Below are 22,259 nucleotides of genomic sequence, written 5' to 3'. Positions count from 1 at the left end.
GATAGAAACAAAATAGCAATTGTCTGGGGTAAATGGGGGGGTTAGCGGTTATAAGGGAATGATTGCTAATGGGTACAAATTTCTTTTGGGGGTGATGGAAATGTTCTAAATTGTGGTTGCACAACTCGGTACTGAAAACCATTGAACTTTATATAATTCACCTTAAATGTGTGAATTATATGGCATATGAATTATTACTTATCTCAGTAAAGCTATTATTGGAAAGAGAGGTGGAAGAGAGAATCTATGGATTAAAAGAGACCTAAAAGACATTTAAGCAAATGATAATGTATAGAGTTTATTTGGATCTCTATTCAAACAAAATATGACATGCAACTGCATATTTGATAATATTAAGGAAATGGATTAGTTTAGTATGATAATAGTATTGTGGAATTTTTTAAGTTTTTATCTTTTAAAGATATACACAAATATTCATGGGCGTTGGGTTATGATGTTACAGTTTGCTGCAGAATAATACAAGAGGAGGGAAAGGTGAATGAGGTTATAGATTATGATTGGCTATGAGTTGATTATCGTCAAAGCGGAGCATAGGATATAGGGCACTCATTCTACTATTCTGCCTACGTTTGGGTATGTTTGAAATGTTCCATAATAAAAAGTTCTAAAAAGAATAGGAAAAGAGTAATCATAGTGAGCAAATGTAGGAATTTCCTTGCAAGAGTTGCTATAAAGGAGAACTATAAAGGAGAAGTGTGGTTGTAGCTGGAGGGGAAGGGAGGTCAGGAATGTGTGTGTGTGGTTCTTTCAGGCTTTAATTAATGTTAATGATTCGCAAGAACCATCATACTTTTAAGAAGAGTGCTATTAAGAAAATAAGATTTTAAGATGATATGCCTAACAGTAAAATATGTGCATTAGTTTTAAAACTAAATTCCTGTGTGATTTTTCCTTTTCAGTACAAATACAGAGACCTAACTGTACGTGAAACTGTCAATGTTATTACTTTATACAATAAGATGGGAGAAATGAGAACAGGTTTGTGTGCTAATAGTACTGATCCCATAGCAGGGAAAAATCGGTACTTCGGGTCAAAAGAAGGCAAGAAATGCTGAAGAGAGGCCTTTCAGTAGACCTTCTGGATTTATTCCCTAATTTTTCTTGTATTTTTTCCTTTATTGTCTACCACTTTGTCTTTCTGCACTAGTCTCTGTGAGATTTCTTTTACTATGTCTTCTAATCCTCCTGTTGAATGCTTGTTTCCCAGCTATTATATTTTTATGTCCAGGAGTCCTTTCTTCTCTGAGTGTTCTTGTTTCATGGATATAACATCATTTCTTCTTTGAAGGTATTGATGCTAATTCTTTTTGAAGTTTTCTTCTCCTTGCATTTTTTCTGTTATTTCTTAATTCCTTCATTTCTGTTTGTTTTGGTCTCTGTCCTGCTTCTTGGAGTCTGTCTTTTTGGAATAGCCAGATTGCTTCTCTTTGAGAAGCACTAAAAGCTGACTGAAAGCTTTGTGTAGATGGCCGGAGCTTATTAACTGGTGAGCTTTGATGTATTGTAATACGATGGGGGTCCCTGTCTCCTTAGCTCCTCATCTGCCAAGAATGTGTAAGCCAGGTTCCTCATTTTCCTGGAGTGGAGTAGTATAAGGTGGGGGTTTGAAAATACAATATAGTAAATGATAAATTGCAGAATAGTTCGTATTGACAATAAATGCTGGAGTTCGGAGGAAAGGGAGAGATCACTATGGGCTAAAAGGAAGTCTGGAAAAGGATTCATTAAGAAGGGGGAGAGAGATGAAAGCTGGGTCTTTGATAAAGATTAAGATTTGATTTGGTGGACAGGTCTTTCCAGTTGGAAAGAAGAGCTAGAATGGAGGTAGGTAAAGGATTCGAATAGGTAGCAGGAGAGAAAACTATCGAGGTTCTTTCAGGCTTTAATTAATGTTAATGATTTGTAAGAACCATCATACTTTTAAGAAGAGTGCTATTAAGAAAATAAGATTTTAAGATGATATGCCTAACAGTAAAATATGTGCATTAGTTTTAAAACTAAATTCCTGTGTGATTTTTCCTTTTCAGTACAAATACAGAGACCTAACTGTACGTGAAACTGTCAATGTTATTACTTTATACAAAGATCTCAAACCTGTATTGGATTCATATGGTGAGTTTATATAATAAAAACATCAATTACTATACTTTGAGTTTACTCTTTTTGTAGGTTTCCCATTTTCCACTAAGTTTGTTGGTTTTTCCTTTGTAGGACTGAACCTCCACCTAATAAAAGTGTTGGGGGGATAGGAAATGACACAATCTAGTAATAACAGATTTGTTTAGTTATTTTAAGTTTTTTTTTTTTTTTAAGATTTTATTTATTTGACAGAGAGAGACACAGTGAGAGAGGGAACATAAGCAGGGGAAGTGGGAGAGGGAAAAGAAGGCTTCCTGCCGAGCAGGGAGCCCGATGTGGGGCTCGATCCCAGGACCCTGGGACCATGACCCGAGCCGAAGGCAGATGCTTAACGATTGAGCCACCCAGGCGCCCCTAATTATTTTGAGTTTTAGAAAAATAACAGACCTATGCAAATTTAGACCTAGAGGGGATCTTAAAAATAATTTAGTTTATCATTTCCCCAAATTTTATCCATAGTTATGAAGAATGTTTCTTGGGATGAGGGGATAAGTTTGAGCAATTATAAATTAAACAAAATTAAATGGGTTTCTTTGCAGCAAGATTTCTCAGAGCCTTTAATAGGCTAGTATGTTACACCTCACCAAGAGGGGAGAGAAGAGAATCTATTATACAGTATATCCTAAAGTTAATTAACTACTGAACTTTTTTTTTCTCCCCAGAGCATCTCTTTATATTCTCAGAAACACATTTTGCAAATAATATTCTGGAATATCTCTTTCATTTTATAGATGAGGAAAACATTTTTTTAATATGGCCCTTAATTCTATAGAATAGGTAGGTACAGTGTGTGTCTACTGTCTGTTGAGATGAAATAAAATTGAGAGATAAGTAAAGAAATGACAATACCTAGATTTGTTCTTTGTTTTTTTTTTTTAAGATTTATTTATTTTAGCGAGAGAGAGAGAGCGTGGGGGGGTGGGGTGCGCAGGGTGGCAGAGGGAGATGGAGAAACTCAAGCAGACTCCATGCTAAAGCCCGACATGGGGCTGGATCTCACCACCCTGAGATCATGACCTGAGCTGAAACCAAGAGTTGGATTCTTAACTGACTGTGCCACCCAGATGCCCCCAGAGTTGTTCCTTTTTTTTTTTTTTAAGTCTTTTTGTCCCCACCAATCCTAATGTCATCTTTCCAACTCTGTGTCCTTGTAAACCCTTAATGTGCCAGGGCCAGGGGAAAACCCCTGCTGCCTCCTGTCCATTATGAGGCTCTTGGCACTGAGGGCTACAAGCTGAGTTTTGTAGGTGAGACTATCATTCTAAACTCCACTCACTCCTGGGGCTTTGAAAACATTAGGAGCTTGGTGACAAGAGATGAGAGTTAACAGAGGGACAGGCAGTCCTGTATTTTCTGAACAACAAAGACATGACCCAGAATTTCTCTCCCAAACCTAGGGCACAATTCTCCTTCCTGTCCACATACTGTGGTATTTAGATCTGGGGAAAACCTCATATTACCAGAATTGGAGTTAATTTAAAAATGGCTTCAGTGAGGGGAAAAAGTGACTGGGGCTAGAACTTTACTGTAAGTGTATAGTTTTTACTGCATGCTAAAAGAATAAATATGTTTATCTAAACTGACAAAGAGGGGTGCCTGGGTGGCTCAGTCGGTTAAGCATCAGACTTTTGGTTTCAGCTCAGGTCATGATCTCATGGATTGTGGCATCGAACCCAGTGTTGGGCTCCATGCTTACCGCAGAGTCTGCTTAAGTTTCTCTCTTCCTCTCCCTTCACCCCTCCTCCCGCCTCCCACTCACGAGTTCTCTCTCTCTCAAAATAAATAAATAAATGAAATCTTTAAACTAACAAAGACTCCAGCATCACTGAATAAATTTTATATAGCATTATATGGCTGGACCAAGTCTAAACTATTGTTATCAGCATGCTTTTAGAGTAATTAAAACCCTAAATTTAAATAAGGTGATTTTTTTAAAAAAGCACAAAATCAGAATAAATTATAGCACAGATTATAATTGTCAATGCTAAGTAAAAGAACAGAGGTAAACAGTACAGTTCTGTGTTCTTGTACTGCACATTACAGCTTTTCTATGTGATAGTGTTAATTCCAAATCATTATTACAAATAATAGCAGTCCATATGATATAAATCATATGGCCTAATTATAATCAATTACAGATAGAAAAACTTACATGATATGAGAAATACTTGTATTGAAAGATGTCTATATTTGACTGAAAACTTTTTAATACTGTGGTTTGATACTACATTGGGATTGAGAATGACATTGAGTAGGGATAAACATCTGGGCAATCTAAAATTTAACGATACTGGGTTAACATTTAGTGTGGTATCAGCTGATAGTGATTTTTAAGTAACTTTATAATCATACTAGTTGGGGACCAAGAGCTTATATTTGCTGGGACTGTAGGACTCACATTCATTTTTCCAGGTAATTCAAAGCATCTTTTCTTCACTCATTTAAAAACCGATCCCACTGAGTCAGTCAACAAAGGATATTTTGTTATTGGGCAAAATGGGTGAGACATTAACAAGTTAGCTCCTTTCAGGGGTAATAATGAGTTTTAACCAATGTTTCTGAAAGAATAATTCATCTGGGAGTGTCTGTGAAAATGCTCATGACTGAATCATTATTCTTTCTTTTCAGTTTTTAATGATGGCAGTTCCAGGGAACTAATGAACCTCACTGGAACAATTCCTGTGCCTTATAAAGGTAAACATCTTATGTAATTTATGGTTCCAATATAGATGCATTGTGATGCACCTAGTAGGTTACCAAAGAGTTATAAGTAAATTAAACCTACTTTCTCCTGACTTTAATGATGATATAAAGATTTTAACTTATTCTAATTGAACTTCATTTGGCAGCAGCACCTAATATTTTCAGCTTTTTCCCCCATTCTTTACTAAGTCATATCAACAAATAAGTGCCTCAGTGCCCTGGAAGAGTTTGATGTTTCATAGACTCAGGGAATCTTAGAACTAAAAAGGGATTTTTTTTTTTCTTAATAAAGGTTGTATTTTTAAATAGTCTCTACACCCAATGTGGGGCTTGAACTCACAACCCAAGCCCGAGAGCAAGAGTCTCGGTCTACCCGCCTAGCCAGCCAGGGACCCCCTAGAGAGGGATTTTCAATGCCTTGTAGTTCAACCTCCCACCCCATCCAGACGTTTCCAACAATGGGAAGCTGTATAGTATCATGGCTACGGTAGAGGCTCTAAAGTCAGGGCAAAGTAAGGTTTCAGTTCTCTGTAATCTGTCAGTTTTGTGACAGTGGACATCTAGAACAATTGGATGATAGAACTAAAAAAAGTATTCATTGTGATAATGTAAAGGACTTAGCACAGAGCCTGGCATGTAATAAACAGATACCAAAAGTAGCTATTATGGGATGCCTGGGTGGCTGAGTCACTTAAGTGTCTGCCTTCGGTTCAGGTCATGATCCCAGGGTCTTGGGATCGAGTCCCACATCAGGCTCCTTGCTCAGCCAGGGAATCTGTTTCTCCCTTTGCCTGCCACTCCCCCGATTGTGTGCGCGCTCTCTCTCTCTGACAAATAAAATCTTTTTCTAAAAAGGTAGCTGTTATTATAGTTGTAATGTTGGTGATAATGCTGATGATGGATAATTATGTCTTCTTTTAGCCAGTCAGCCATCTTCTGCTGGAATACTTACAGTGATAAGGGACCATTCAGCTTCATGAATGACTGTTCTCTTTTTGGACAGTTCTGTTTCTTAATTATTCTTTGTGACTACCTAAGACCTGTGACTCTCTAATACACCCATTGATTTTATTTATTTTTTTAATTTTATTTTATTATGTTATGTTAGTCACCATACATTACATCATTAGTTTTTGATGTAGTGGTCCATGATTCATTGTTTGCGTATAACACCCAGTGCTCCATTCAATAGTGCTCTCCTTAATATCCATCACCAGGCTAACCCATCCCCCCACCTCCCTCCCCTCTAAAACCCTCAGTTTGTTTCTCAGAGTCCATAGTCTCTCATGGTTCATCTCCCCCTCATTTTTCCCTTCCTACTATCTTTTTTTTTTTTTTTTAACATATAATGTATTATTTGTTTCAGAGGTACAGGTCTGTGATTCATCAGTCTTACTCAATTCACAGCACTCACCATAGCACATACCCTCCCCAATGTCCATCACCCAGCCACCCCATCCCCCCTCCTTAATCCTGCTGATGTCTTTTAAAAACTGAAAATTTGAGAAACATCTTAAAACTTTGAACCAAAGTATTTTGTGATTTTTCTTTTAAGTGTTGCTTAGTTGTAGCTCTCTCTTGCTTACCTACTAAGCCATTAATAAAACATAATAAAAATAGAGTAACTGAAGTTTCTCTTTCTCTTTCAGGTAATATTTATAATATTCCAATATGCCTGTGGCTGCTGGACACATACCCATATAACCCCCCTATCTGTTTTGTTAAGCCTACTAGTTCAATGACTATTAAAACAGGAAAGCATGTTGATGCAAATGGGAAGATATATCTTCCTTATCTACATGAATGGAAACATGTAAGTATTAACAGTATTGTGTGAACTCATTGCATTTTATATATTTTGCTCCCTAGCATCTCCTTTCTGTTAATAGTCAAAGAGGATTCCCAGGAGGATAGATAAGTTCACATAAGATCCTAATCACTGAGCAGGATAATTGGAAAAGGTTCTCCAAAAGAAATATATTTGTATAGAGCTTGGTACTTTACAGAATACACATAGTCACTATTTTATTTGCTTGAGTTGAACCTTTAAGAATAAATGGGATTCACATAACGGGAAATGCATTTTAAAAAGTAGTGTACTGGTGGCATATATTTGTGAAACTGTTCAAATCTCATTACTCAGCATTCCTATCAAGTAGCAAACCAGATAACCTGAGTTTCTCCCTCAAGGGAATAAACTGAATTCCAAGCTTCAAAGTCAGTGTTAAAAAACTAAGCAGAGGGACGCCTGGGTGGCTCAGTCAGTTAAGCGCCTGCCTTCGGAGTCCTGCATCAGGCTCCTTGCTCAGCAGGAAGTCTGCTTCTCCCTCTGCCTGCCGCTCCCCCCTGCTTGTGCTCTCTCTCTCTCTCTGACAAATAAATAAATAAAATCTTAAAAAAACAAAAAACTAAAACTAAGCAGAAGCCTCTGAAAAACCCAGCCAAGTTCTCTGTAGCCCCAGGTTAAGGAGACAGTAGGAACTTGGAACCTTATCAAGGAGAAAGGGTATAAGTAAACATCCTAGACTCTTAGATGATGCCACTGAAGGAACACACCCCAGGAGCCTTGAATCAGCTCAGTCCTGATTATATTAAGGTGATTCTCACAGTATCTGCCTGCCATAGCATAGGGTGAACCCTTCCTGGAGGGAGAATAGTGTATAGAGCCTCTAATTTTTCATGTCCAGCATACAATTTAAAATTACCAAGTACATCAAAAAATTAGGATAAAGAGAGGAAAAAAAGACAGTAGAAATAGGACACCACAACTCCCAGGCAACCCAGTTATCAGACCCAGACTTGAAAATGATTGTGATTAATATGTTCAAGATGGAGAACTGTATTAAAAAGGAACCAAGTGGAAATCTTAGAATTGGAAAATAGAATAATAGAAATTAAGAACTCGGGTGCCTGGGTGGCTTAGTTGGTTAAGCAACTGCCTTCGGCTCAGGTCATGATCCCGGAGTCCCGGGATCGAGTCCCACATCAGGCTCCCTGCTTGTCAGGGAGTTTGCTTCTCCCTCTGACCGTACCCCCTCTTCTGCTCTCTCTCTCTCAAATAAATAAATAAAATAAAATCTTTTTAAAAAATAGTAAGAACTCAGTAGCCTGGTTTAGTAGCAGATTGGACTCAGCAGCATAGAGAATGAATGAACTGGCAAATGAATACTTTGTATTTTTCAATTCTATTGACTTATGAATAAACCTTACAAAAGATGTACAAGTCCATTATGGAAAAAATTCTAAATTTTATTGAAAGACATTAAAGAAGACTTAGAGAGAAACTTATTCATGGTTCTTTGTCCTAACAGTTTTTATTTCTTTGTATATTTGTTAATTTTGTGAACTTGATAAGCTGAATCTAAAATTTATATGGAAATGCAAAAGATTGAGCATAGCTAAGGCCCTCTCCAAGAAGAATAAGGTAGGAGGGACTTGCCCTACCCATGTCAAAATGTATTATAAAACTAAGATAGTACGGAATTGTCATAGGAATATTCAAATGGATAGATGGAATATATCCATTTGGTTAAGCGTTGGACTTTGGCTCAGTTCATGATCTCAGGGTCCTGGGATCAAGCCCCGCATCAGGTTCCACGCTCAGTGGGGAGTCTGCTTCTCCCTCTGCCCCTTCCCCTTTTCCTCCCCCTGCTTGTGTGCACTTGCTTGCTCTCATGTAAATAAAATCTTAAAAAAAGAACTCAAAAAAAGATCCCTAGATATAAACACTTGATATAGGACAGTGGTATTATAACAGATCGTTTGGGGATAAGATGAACTTTTTAGTAATGGAGCTGGGACAGTGAGATTCCTATTCATATACTACACAAAAGTTTCAGATAGATTGTTAAAAGGGAAAAGGAAAAAAAAAACATAGAAGATTGCTTTCGTGATCTTGGAATAGGTTAGGTTTTTTGGGTTTTGTGGGGTTTTGTTTTTTTTTAAACAAAACAAAGCATTTACTAGAAAGGAAAAGTAATAAATTTTACCTTGAATTTGTACAAAGTGAAAACTTCTATTTATTAAAGACATTAAAAAGTATGAAAAGACTAACCACAAACTGTAAGAATACATTTGTAATACTTAATACCCTCAGACTAATATCTAGAATATTAAAATAACTTGGGAATCGGGGCACCTGGGTGGCTCAGTTGGTTAAGCGACTGCCTTCGGCTCAGGTCATGATCCTGGAGTCCCGGGATCGAGTCCCGCATCGGGCTCCCTGCTCAGCAGGGAGTCTGCTTCTCCCTCTGACCCTCCCCCCCTCTCATGTGCTTTCTCTCTCTCTCTCTCTCAAATAAATAAATAAAATCTTTAAAAAAAAAAAAAAAATAACTTGGGAATCATAAAAGAAACCCAGTAGAAAAAGAGAGAAAACCCTTGAACAAGGGGCACCTGGGTGGCTCAGTTGTTAAGCGTCTGCCTTTGGCTCAGGTCATGGTCCCAGGGTCCTGGGATCGAGCCCCACATCGGGCTCCCTGCTCAGCGGGAAGCCTGCTTCTCCCTCTCCCACTCCCCCTGCTTGTGTTCCCTCTCTCGCTGTGTCTCTGTCAAATAAAAACAAACAAAACAAAACGCTTGAACAAGTAAGTACTTCACAAAAGGGAAATTCTAGTAGGCAATAAACATACTGAAAGATGTTTAACCCTGCTAGTAGTAAGGGAAATGTAAATTAAAACCACAGTGAGATACCACTACATACCCATCAAATTTGTGCGACCAGTTGACAATGTGGGTTAGTGAGGAAGCGGAGAACGAGAACTCTTTGACACCAGCTACTTTGGAAACCAGTTTGGCCTTAGTAAAGTTGTGAGCATACGCCCTGTGACCTAGCAGTTCCACACCTTAGGTATATAGCTCAACATTATTGACATTGTAGGTTGGGTAATTCTTTATTGTGGGAGGGCTGTCCTATCCGTTGTAGGATGTAGAATCTCTTGCCTTTACCCACAAGATGCCAGTAGCATAACACCCAGTTGTGACAACCAAAAAGTTCTCTTGGAATTTCTGAATATCCCCTGGGAGGCAAATGTATCACCCCCAGTTGAGAACTACTGCACAAGAGTAACCCTTGCACATATGTACTCGAAAATACAGTAAGAATGTATTCGGCATACATTGCCGAAGACTGGATACACCCTAGCTGGCTATTAGCAGGAAAATGAATTAAAAAGGTGTGTATTCATTGGGTGGCACACCATACAGCAGTGAAAATGAGTTAAATATAGCTGTGCTCTTTAACATGACTGTATCTTTCAAACATGGAACAAAAGCAGCCAATCTCGGTAGAATGAATATGCAGTTTGATTAAATTCATATGAAGTTCAAAAAAAGCCACATTAAACACACAGTTTAGGAAATCATTCTTAGGTAGTATGTTTAAAGTCAAGCAAAAGAATGATTATCCACTAAATCAGAGAAGTGGTTTACCTCATGAGGAGATAGAGCGGATGCAGTCTGAAACTTCTAAGTTACAGTCAATCTTCTATTTCTTAACTTGGACAATGGCTTTCAGGTGTTTTCTTTATTGTTACTCTTTAAAGTTATATAGGTCATACATTTCTGTAGGTATGACAGATTTCACAGATCTAACAGAAAAGACACAATGGTGGCTAACTTTAGTATGGTATTCAAGGCTATACCATGAAGGATCCTGATTGTTAGCTAAGGACTTTGTCCTTCAGTAGACAGATGGGAGTCATTTTAGACTTCTAAACAAGATTAGGGTATTAGAAGCAATGATTATTTGGTATAATGTCTGAAGTATACTAGATGAATACATTAATTAGCTCTCTGACTTTAAAACATAAACCCCGAAGTGCTAAGAGGCTTAACACTAGATAAGTTTCTTGCTCACATAATAGTCCACTGGGAGGGGCGGGTGCCTGGGTGGCTCAGTCGGGTGCCTGGGTGGCTCAGTATCTGCCTTCAGCTCAGGTCATGATCCTGGAGTCCTGGAATCGAGCCCTACATCGAGCTCCTTGCTCAGCGGGGAGTCTGCTTCTCCCTCTGCCTGCCGCTCCCCCTGCTTGTGCGCGCGTGCTTTCCCCTTCTCTCTCTGACAAATAAATAAAATCTCTAAAAAGAAAAATCTGTAGCTGACTTAATTTTTCTGTTTTTAGCCACAGTCCGACTTATTGGGGCTTATTCAGGTCATGATCGTGGTGTTTGGAGATGAACCTCCAGTCTTCTCTCGTCCTATTTCGGCGTCTTATCCACCATACCAGGCAACAGGGCCACCAAATAGTAAGTATAATTAAGTTTGATTTTTAAACTCATAAACAAAACACAAAACCTTGTAAAAAAATTTTTTTTTTCATGACTTCACTTTTTAGCTTACCCAGTTAGTGGATTTTTTGGAGGTATTCTGAGGCCACACATCTGCATGTACAGATTCCCACCAAAGACTGGCATTTGGGCTTCCGTTTGTGGGTAGAACTCTAACTATGGGTGTGCTAAATTCCAAAATGGAAGAGAAAGAATGCTGGAATAGAGCTAGAATTGTTTTTTAATTTTTAATTATACATGCCATGGAATAGCCTTATAGCATCAGTTTGGAAACAGATATAACTCGAAAGGTAGGCTGCTTTTCTTTGCAACTGCAGGATCAGTGTTGTACATAAGAATCAATTAGAGTCAACTGAATCATTCACATTCTGCAGTTCTGGCTGTAACACAACTGAACATCTAGCTCTTGGCTTCTCTTTAGTACAGCCAATTCATTTTACCTGGTGTGGAGAGGGTGAGAGCCTGAAGTCAGTACTCTCCCCTGGTTGGTATACATTATCTCTATTATTTCTTTTTTTTTTTTTCCCCCCAGAAATTCCTATTAATACTTTCAAATCACCCTGGATAATTGAGAGTTGGTTGTACTTACTTGTTTTGACTTTACTAAACCTATATTGATTTCATTGTGTTTTGAGCTGTGATTTTTTTTTAACAAATTTTTTCAAGATTATAATTAAGCAAAACTTAAGTTAGATTATGTGAGCTTTCATTTTTCTCGTACTGGGAGTTATTCTCTTCCTTTTTAATCAATTCTGTCTTGAGGAACATTTTGACTCACAAGCTGAATGGGAATTTAACAGAAAGAACTTTCTGAACCCATTTCCTTTTCCTTCCCTGCTTTCACAGAGTAAGTTTGGTTTTAGGAATTAGTAGCTCTTTTATTAAAAGTTCTAGTGATTCTTTTGGACTAGAAATTTGTTTTCATCTTAATAAATTCTGTTGAGGCTAGTATTTGAGGTTAGACAGCCTTGCTCTTTTAAGTTTGAAATACCAAATATTTCCTAGTTTGCCATTCATGTTTATTTGCTCCAATAACATAGCTAGTGACCACCGAAGATAACCTTTACAGAAGTTTAGGCAGTCTCCTAAGCAACATTTTTTTCCTAAATTTCTTCCAGTTTTATATTGACACTGGAAGTGTCCAGAAAGAGACCACAGTAAAGAGATTATTTTTGCAGTTCAGTTTTGCACTCACTGTATATCACATTAAACAATCTATAGCTGATTTAAGTAAATTACTACAAGAGACTAATTATTACTATCCTTCAATTCCAGTTTTAATACTTTTTATACATTTAAACAATATTGATTAGTAGTAGGTATGAGTGTAAAGAGATTAAGTCCAAATTCCATTCCCCCCCTCCACACACACACACCAAGGAATAGCCCAGAAATTTGGATATATACTTATATGAAGATTATCTTCTAGTTCAGAAATTATATACTTCTATTATTTTTATCATTACTCACAACACTTTTTGAAGGCGCCTGGGTGGCTCAGATGGTTAGGCGTCTGCCTTCGGCTCAGGTCATGATCCCAGGGTCCTGGGATCGAGTCCCACATTGGGCTCCCTGCTCCCTGGGGAGCCTGCTTCTCCCTCTGCCTCTCTCTCTCTCTTTCTCTCTCTCTCTCATGAATAAATAAATAAAATCTTAAAAAAAAAAAAAAACTTTTTGATCTGCTGTTTTAGGATGACTTTGAGCTAGCTATGAGTCATATTAAAAAAGGTAACGGCCAAACCTCATTTTTTGACAACTAACAGTAACAGTCAGCATTTATCGAATTGTAACTGTGAGACACAGCTAAGCACTTCATATTCATTCTTATTTGATTCTTATAATAGCCCCATATGTTATGTGTATTTGTATCCCATTTTATTCTGGCTCTAAAATTACTTTACCTCATTTTCTTCTTCCTTGATAGTCTTGGATCCAAATAACATTTGTTGTTTCTAAGAATTAAAATTTGAAGGCTTTGGTGGAATTAGTATCTTTTCAGAACCTTAGAAAAGGAAAATTGCTTCTGATTATGAAAATTTGGTGCACGATTATGATTGCTCATAAAAACAAAGTGGTAGCTTATGTGTACAGAGAAAAACTAGCATGGGTGGGGAGGGGTAGTAATTGGCCATGTATGTTGCCGACAATAGTAGCCTTGTGTTCTGATGTTCTTAAGGATCAGCTGTGCTTTGCCCAGGAAGAAAGAAATGTCTTATGGAATCCAGCAATTGAGACATTTCGGGAGTTTTTTTCCCTTTCTGAAATAGCATTGAACATCATCCTAGCTTCATTATACTTAAGAAAAAATTTACTTAATATCTATAGTTCATCCTAACAGGGAGACTGTGAACACTGATACTTGGAGATGTGTGCTCAGCAAGTCTGGTAAAGATTTATGAGGCCCTTGGTCAGATCCCAGTATGTATCTCCCGACCCACTTACATTCTGTGCTTTAACGGTTCATTTCTTGAAGGCTCCACCTCTCTTGCCTTCCAAGCCTTTATATACCATTCCTCTACTAGATCCCTTTTATTTACCCCCACATCCTAAGTTTAGATTAGCTGCCTCCTGTATGATCCCATGTGTATATATATATTTTACTCTGTACTTCTCCTGTCATAACACTTAGCACTCTGTATTATTATTATTCCTTGCTTATCTCCCCCACTAGACCATGAGCAACTTGAAGCCAGGAGTTCTTTCTTTTTTTAATCAGAATCCTGGTGCTGGTTACATAGAAGCACTAGAATATTTATTGATTGGATTAAGAGCTAACTCATCATTGTATTCAGTGAGAAAAATTTCACTGAGGATAAACTGATTCTCAGACAAGTCATTTCCAATTAAAGTCAAAATTCTCTTTTCCTTTCACTGTGTTGATTAGCCTCCTGGCACCACTGACTAGTTCAGGGTCTTTAGTGTTATAAAAAATATATAAACCATTCTTTAAGCTTGCTAGATTTGAACCTTTTTTCCCTCGTATTTCCAAGCTTTTGTTTTGTTTTTAACCAGTCTAGCTGAATATAAGTTTTATAAAGGACTTCTCATAGTAATTTGAAGTCTTTTAAAGTCCTCAGTCAAGCCAACAAAACCACCTGTGCAAACTGGTCAACATTTGGTCAATAATGGGTCAACAAGAAATATCAAAAGATTTCTTAGATAAAATAAAGAGGGCACTTTCTGAGAAGCTGATCTTGGACCAGAGGAGGGCAGAATTACCTTCCTCTAAATTCCAGTTGAACCAGCTGCTGTGTCAGGTTACAAACTCTTTGAGAGTGTGGAGAGCTGACCAGGTTGACCTGTTTGCCGGTTATTCCCTGTTGGGACTGTCCTGTGTATTGTTTTGCCTCATAGTTAATGCTTTGAGAATTTTGTGATTTGAAGATACTGCTTGCAGTAAAGAACTAATATAATATGGGTGGAGTGTTTGTTTTGTTTTGGTGCTGAGATTTGGATTCTTTACCTGTATGAAATTTTGCAGTGGTTTGACAATGATATATGTCTTCTTTGATAGCCTGTATATCCAGGACTATGCATATTATTTTAAAATGTTAAAAATTATTTTTAGCTTCCTATATCCCAGGCATGCCAAGTGGAATCTCTGCATATCCATCTGGATATCCTCCCAATCCCAGGTAATGAAAAATCTTTTGAATAATTGTATTAGAAATTCTATTAGATCTAGAATTGAAATAATGGGGGCTAACTAGAGCATTAAAGAAATATAGTTGCAATTTAATGGAAGGTAAGACTTGATTTATTAGTGAAATTTTATAGTATGTATATAATTCCAAAGGAGTTTTTTCCATTCTAGAGAAATGTAGCTTCATTCTATTTACAGAGAAGGAAGGAGTGAGATAATGACAATAATCTTGATTGGTTTTGGACTTTGAAATCCTTGCTTGCTCTGCTTCCCTTTTAAGAATTTTATATATTTAGTGTAGATAACTGAAAGGTTAATGGATTGCTAATTATAATGAATTCAACCAAGGAGAAAAATAATTTAATACCTTTTTTTTTCTTGGAGAGGGAGAGAATCTTAAGCAGGCTTCACTCCCAGCGCGGAGCCCAGTGTGGGGCTCGATCTCACAACCCTAAGATCATGACCCGGGCCAAAATCAAGAGTTGGATGCTCAACTGACTCAGCCACCCAAGCGCCCCTATATTTTAATACCCTTTAAAAAAAAACCAACTTTTTCATAAATTACAGGGAATGGATTAATGGCTCACTTGATGGGGTCAGTCTTATTTATTCATTTAGTTCGTAGACTACATGTACTACAAACCTCTGTTAACCATTTGATAATAACATAACTCAGGTAGGTTAAATTAATCGTGAGATCAGTCTATGAGTAAGACACATTAGAAAATCCATGAGAAATAATTAACCCATGTTGCAATTGTGTAGTTTCAGTGGTAATCTAGGACTACCTTCCAAAGGGTGGTCTTTGGGTTGACTTATAATGCAAGACAGCATATACCAGTGTCCAGGTGAGATTTCTGGCTACTTTAACTATTAACAAGAAATTTTTCACCCTGCTAACTCTTTTTAGCTTCATACAACCCTCACAGATAAATGTAGCCAGAGTTCCTGAACACCTGATGTATGTACATGTATAATATGCAGGATCCTATAAGTTAAATTTAGTAATCTTATTTATTTCTGGATCTTTCTTAATTTCACAGACTTGCTTTACAAGGTAGGAAGTATTCTGTCATATTAGGTAAGCAAAGACTAGATGAGTATCTGTCAGGGACAATAAAGAAAAAGACAAAAAAAGAAAAAATGATTATAATCTATAAACAGGCTATAAGTTTTAGATTTCTTGAGGCACTTATTTTTCTGATTAAGTTCTAGAAACAGAATCTTCTTGTCTGAAGCCTTGAAATTACAAGCCTTTACAATTAATAGTCAGTAGTAAGATGGAACTTTGGACATAAGGAAATGGTTGTTGGAAGTACAGTAAGGAAATGGACTTCTGAACAATAAAACCATTTCAGAGAAACTCGTAGATAAAAATGAAGCTGGAAAATATTGACAAAACTCTAAATCTTACTCACTTAGGTAACCATAAAAGTGTCTTTTGTGAGGTTATTTGTAAGAAGTTCCTTTTTGAGACAGCTGTTTTTCAAAGATTTGATGTTTTTTTTCCTTTGAAATGTAACTTTTAATCTCAGTGTAAGTAATATGCCAATGAGTTATTAAGGGTCACTGTATTCAAATTGCCATCTGTATCTTTCTGTATATAAAAGGTTTTGGCAGAAGAGCTTCAGAACCTCTTTCTCTTCTCCCTTTGACCTAAAGGAGAATTAATAAATCAGTGACTCAAGAAGAATCTTTATCTTAAAACAATGAATATGAGAGTCTTTATTCTTGCTCTAGAAAGTTGGACTAGATGATCTCTAAGTTCTCTTCCAAATCTTAAGATCTTTTGAAAGTTTAATTTAGCACCTGCAGCGTGTATACAAGGAAACTAAAAGGTATGTCAAGAATGGGTTCCAGTTTGGGTCTGTGTACTAGCACGCATGTAATAAGATATTAGGAACCAGTTCCTGGTATCAGAAAAGACAGACAATGGTAAGTGCTGTGATAAATAGAATTCAGAGAGGAGGACACATCTGCTGTGGCGCTGGGAGCTCAGCGATAACTTCATAAATGAAAGAACGGGTTTACAAGGAGGACCTTGAAGAAGGAAATTCAGTGTTTAGAGGTGGAGGGAGCAGGAAGGAGTTATAACACTCTGTGACTGAGGGGATACTTTCCAGTTAGTCCAGCCCACTCATTTTATGTAAGCAAAGTGTGAAAGCCACCAAAAGCCCCAGGAACAATAAGGAAACACTGTAATGCGGTTGAAGAATATGGGGTTAGGAGGAAAGGAATTAAAGAGACTAAAGGTGCAACTTCATAGATATTACACATCTCCCAGAACCTTCCCTGATCTCCTCTAGCTGATAGTGATTTTTCCATTCTATATTTCCTGAATTTTTACTTAGCATTTCTTATTTCCTTGATCCTATCAGGATTGTTTACAGGGATCTTGCCCTGTTTTGATAGCATCTTGAGGAAGAAACGAATTCATACCTTAGCTCCTACCTCAAGCACTTAGAAACAGTGCCTTAAATATAATAATTAGTAAAATTTGAAAGAGTACATAAAGAAAAAGGAACATAAGAGTGTTGGAAAATTCTTTTTAAATACGTAGTTTTAAAAGGACTCTTCAGTATGAAAAAGATGTGCTACATAGAACAAATTGTTTAATAATATACAAAGATAAAAAATGTACCACTCAGTTCTTTACTCAAGAAAAATTAACCCTGAACATAGAGAATAACTATGAAGAAGAAATTGAGCAAACTAAGAGACAAGGGAGTTCTTGGAAGTTAATGTATGTAGGCCTAGAAAAGTTTTATACCAGGTTACTGAAAAATTCAACAATATAATCACAGATTGTCTTTAAAAGGGTATGCAAAATGGGAGTAACCCCAGAAAAAAAGAGCACGTTTATCCCAGTTTTCAAAACCATAGATCCAGAAATTTCAGTACGATTAGCACTGTTTCCTGATACCATGGTAGCAGGGTTACTAAAGAGACCAGAAACAAAAGCAGCGTTCAGTAGCCTTTGGCATGTGTTTGCCAGGAACAGAAATGCCTGCTGTTTTCTTTGATTTTGCTTTTATACTGATAGATGAGAGAGTACTGTGACTACATTGAATCTTCAACAAGTGCTACAAAATTTTTTTGTTGGGGACAAGTGATAAAGTGTGAGCTGGTAGTACAAACAGTAGAATCTTTGAGCCACTACACTGGAAAGGGATTACTGACTCCCAGCTCAGAGCTCTTGCCCCAAGACTCTGAACGGGCTGGGTTTCATCAGTAATTTTAATGGACTTGTAGAAGGCATATTGATCAGAATTGCCAATATCATAGATCTGACAACTAACAGGTAGCTAGTGATCATCTTGTTTCACTTTTCTTCCCCATTGTAAGGGAAATACCTCCAAACCAGTGAGCATTCAGAGGAAAGTGATTAGACCTGAAAATCATGTCCTGTGAATAATGGTTGAAGGAATTTAAAAGATTTCACCTAAAGAAGAGATTAGAAGACTGATGTTAGAAGTCTTCTACTATTCAAGTGGTTTTCCAGAATGCAAATTTAGGACCATTAGGTGGAAGTTCTATCAAAATGATATTTAGTGTTCAGTAGAGAAAGATGACCGTTTGTCAGGGATATTGTTAATGATATTTATAAGACAGTGTTGGATAACAGATTGGAGGAGAATACTTCTAAGGAAAATTCCTCCTGACTCTGATATGAATACATGAATGAGACAAACTATCCATAGAGTGAAAAGAAAAATTTTAAAACTATTTATAAAGAGGAGAATTTTCAGATCAGATACTCTCAAAGGGTATCAATGAACCATAGGTAAAAATTGAATAATATAATTTCCGGGATATGCTCGTTAACCAGAATGGGAAAGTTCTCTCACAAATTGGGGTTGCTTCCAGTTCTAATACTGTTCATCTGCCCTTAGAAATATGCTAGTTGTTTTTTGCTCCCTGTGAAGACAACCGTCAAATAAACAGGGCCAAGCAAGAGTATTTTAACCGTTTACTTAAGAGTGAATCCAATGTCATTAATGGAACTTCTTGTAGAACTTTGCTTGAATAGACACCTGGAGCTCTAAAAGTCATTAACTGATAAAACAACAGGTCAAGTTTAACTTCCTGAATGGGGTTCTTAAAGATACTCTAGCATTGAGTCATCTTAATATTGAATGGGTTTTGTTCTTTTTTCAGTGGTTACCCAGGCTGTCCTTTCCCACCTGGTGGTCAGTATCCTGCCACAACGAGTTCTCAGTACCCTTCCCAGCCTAATGGGTTTTGTTCTTTTTTCAGTGGTTACCCAGGCTGTCCTTTCCCACCTGGTGGTCAGTACCCTGCCACAACGAGTTCTCAGTACCCTTCCCAGCCTCCTGTGGCCACTGTTGGTAAGTACCCTTCAAAACTGTCTTTCTCCCATAAGGAAAGTCAGAGGCTCCTGTTGTGAAAAGTGCCTCTCAGTTTTACATGTGAGATGTCAGAATATTCTTCCTTGTTACGAAGAACTCTTAATGGTCAGTGTCCTATAATCCAAAACTTGAAGTAGGTGATTTAGCATTCATTATATAAATGAGTCTTCTGTCAGGGCATACAAAGAAATGATTGACTCTTCACTCTTTCCTGGCTCACATATTTTTATTGATGAACTTTGTATGTGTTGAACTATTGACAGATACTTAGATTTCCCTAGCCTGGTTGTATATAAAAACAGATGAGCTTCTTTAGGAGAAGAAAGCACCACGGGGTATATTGCACATTATCACAGGCCAGTAGTTGTTTCTGTTTAGTGTTGCTTATTAGAGTGCCTGAAGTATAATTTTCTTCAGTTGAGAAAATTTAAGCAATACGAGCATTTCTACAGATCCCCGCCCCCGCTGCTGCATGCCCGTCGCCGCCACTCTACCGCCATTCCTGCCTCCTCCCATAGGCCAGTTATCTTTGCTTCTGTGCACAAGATCTCACCCTCTCTCCCTCACTCGGGGGCCAGTCAGTTCAGCAGTTCTTCCCTCCCATTATCAGTTTCTGTTCTCTACTGGAATGCTCATCAACACACACACAAAAATATGCCCTAAACTAACCTTAAAAAATCCTCCTCTCAATTCCACTTTCCCACCACTATTCCATTTCTTCATTCCCCTCTGCAAGCAAAACTCCTTGACAAATTATCCGTACTCCATTATCTTCAATTCATCTTCTCCCTTTCTCTTGTAAAGTCCCTCCATTTGGGATTTCCTTCATACCATTCCGCTAAAACTGTTTCTGTCAAGGTCACTAATGACCTTTACAAGGTTAAATCCAACAGGTAGTTACTCTTCTCCACTTACTTGGCCTGTCAGTAGCATTTGACACAGTTAATTACTCCTTCCTTGATACACTTTCTTTATCTTTTTTTCCAAGACCCCACACTCGCTCGGTTTTCCTCCTAGCTTGCTGGTACTCATGGTCAGTCTTCTTTACAGGTCTCCTTTTCTTAATGTTGGCGTGCCCCCTGGCTTAGTCCTTAGCATTCTCTGTACTTAGCGTTCTCTGTACATTCTCCTGGTGATCTCCACCAGTCTTAGCTTTAAATACCGCTTCTATGCCCACAGTTCCCAAATTTATACTTCCAGCCTACACCTCTCTCCTGAGCTCCAGATCCTTAGAGCACCTGCCTTCTTAATATCTCCACGTGGATATTTAATAGACATCTCAAGCCCAGCATGACCAGAATTAAACTCTGAATCTTTCTACACAGCTTCCCCATCTCCATTGATCCTACTCAGTACTCTTACTTTGGCATCGTCCTTGATTCCTCATCAGGAGCCTACTGTCTTCAAAATAGATCTAGAATTTGATCATACCCAGTGCAAATCCAAGTCATCACATTGTGTCTTATCTAATTTATTTCAGAAGCCTCCCAAAGGGTTTCTGTGTCTGTCCTTGGCCCCTACACTCTGTTTTATACACAGCATCCAAAGTAATCCTAGTAAAACAGAAATAGGGGTGCCTGGGTGGCTCAGTCAGTTGAGCATCTGCCTGTGGCTCAGGTCATGATCCCGGAGTCCTGGGATCAAGTCCCACGTGGGGCTCCTTGCTCAGCAGGGAGCCTGCTTCTCCCTCTGCCTTTCCCCCTGCTCGTGCTTTGTCTTTGCCCCCACACTGGGCTCCCTGCTGCTCCCCCTGCTTGTGCTTTCTCTCTCTCTCTCTGTCAAATAAATAAAATAAAAAACCATAAATAACGTCGCTCCTGTGCTCAAAACCTGCCAGTATTTCCCCATTTTACTCAGAATTCAATCCAGAGTTCTTAGGCCTAGAAGGCCCTGTGTGATCGTGCTTTCTTCCCGTTATTTCTCTGACCTCATCCTCTACTGTTCTATCTTAGGAAATCCACTTCCTATTTCCTTTGCAAGGAGCAGGCATGCCTACCTGACTAATCACCTACCACCACCAATCCCCGCCCCCGACCCCCTAACATCCAAGAACAGTGCTTTATATATAGAAGTTCCTCAATAAATATTTTGCTGAGTGCCTAAATGAATGTAGGAGCGTATGAAGTTCATCTTTCTGTTATATTTCCTGATAAACTGTAACCATCCCAAGATCTAATGTAAGTACCCTCCCCCCAAAAAAGGATTTTCTTTCTTTTTCTTTGCTTTTTTTTTTTTTTAAGATTTTATTTATTTTTTGACAGAGAGAGACAGCATGAGAGGGAACACAAGCAGGGGGAGTGGGAGAGGGAGAAGCGGGCTTCCCACTGAGCAAGGAGCCCGATGTGGGACTCAATCCCAGGACCCTGGGATCATGACCTGAGCTGAAGGCAGACGCTTAATGGCTGAGCACCCAGGCGCCCCCCAAAACAGGTTTTCTAATGCTGTTCTTGCCATTGATACAGTCTAGTTATTGAGGTTCTGGTGGCATGGTTTTATTAAAATGTTCTCAAAATTACTCTAATGTAGCTCTTTTTCTACAATATAATTTAAAGGATTTGAGTTAGAAACCTAATGATGGGAGATCTTTCATCCATAAGCAAAGCACACTAAGTCTTGTTAAGCTCTCCATTTTGGTTCAGGCATCATCAACAAAATGGGAATAGTGCTATTTGTTACCGTTTTTCATTGAGATAATAGTATAATCCCTTTGATTTCTAGAAAACCTCAGTTTTGAGCACAGGAGCAACGTTATTTATTACTCCCCCTGCTTGTGTTCCTGCTCTCGCTCTCTCTCTCTCTCTCTCTCTCTGTCAAATAAATAAATAAAATCTTAAAAAAAAAAAAAATGAAGTAATAGAGGGGCACATGGGTGGCTCAGTTGCTTGAGCATCTGACTCTTGGTTTTTGGCTCAGGTCAGGATCTCATGGGTCTTGAGAGCCCCACAGTAGGCTCCTCACTGAGCAGGGAGTCTGCCTGAAGATTCTCTCCCTCTGCCCCCCACCCCACGCACGTGTGTGCTCTCTCTCTCAAAAAATAAATCTTTAAAAAAAAAAATAAAAATGAAGTAATGGAGATTGCATTTTTTATAGCAACC

The 22,259-nt window shown here is 38.1% G+C and overlaps 1 protein-coding gene across 1 annotated transcript in view; it reads left to right on the top strand.

The window, feature by feature from the left end:
* The window catches only part of TSG101 (tumor susceptibility 101), a 37,623-nt gene that overhangs the window by 4,609 nt on the left and 10,755 nt on the right, over positions 1–22,259 (top strand). Inside the window, exons 2-7 of the mRNA XM_032413933.1 lie at positions 921–2,133; positions 4,789–4,854; positions 6,513–6,676; positions 10,986–11,109; positions 14,720–14,786; positions 19,052–19,143. Coding sequence (XP_032269824.1) covers positions 1,983–2,133; positions 4,789–4,854; positions 6,513–6,676; positions 10,986–11,109; positions 14,720–14,786; positions 19,052–19,143 — 664 coding nt within the window. The 5' untranslated portion in view covers positions 921–1,982. The remainder of the gene's footprint in view (positions 1–920; positions 2,134–4,788; positions 4,855–6,512; positions 6,677–10,985; positions 11,110–14,719; positions 14,787–19,051; positions 19,144–22,259) is intronic.

Source organism: Phoca vitulina, unplaced genomic scaffold (assembly GCF_004348235.1).
Source record: "Phoca vitulina isolate PV1807 unplaced genomic scaffold, GSC_HSeal_1.0 scaffold16, whole genome shotgun sequence".
Taxonomy (NCBI): domain Eukaryota; kingdom Metazoa; phylum Chordata; class Mammalia; order Carnivora; family Phocidae; genus Phoca; species Phoca vitulina.
Note: the sequence above shows the minus strand (reverse complement) of the source record. Positions and strands in the feature narration are given on the sequence as shown.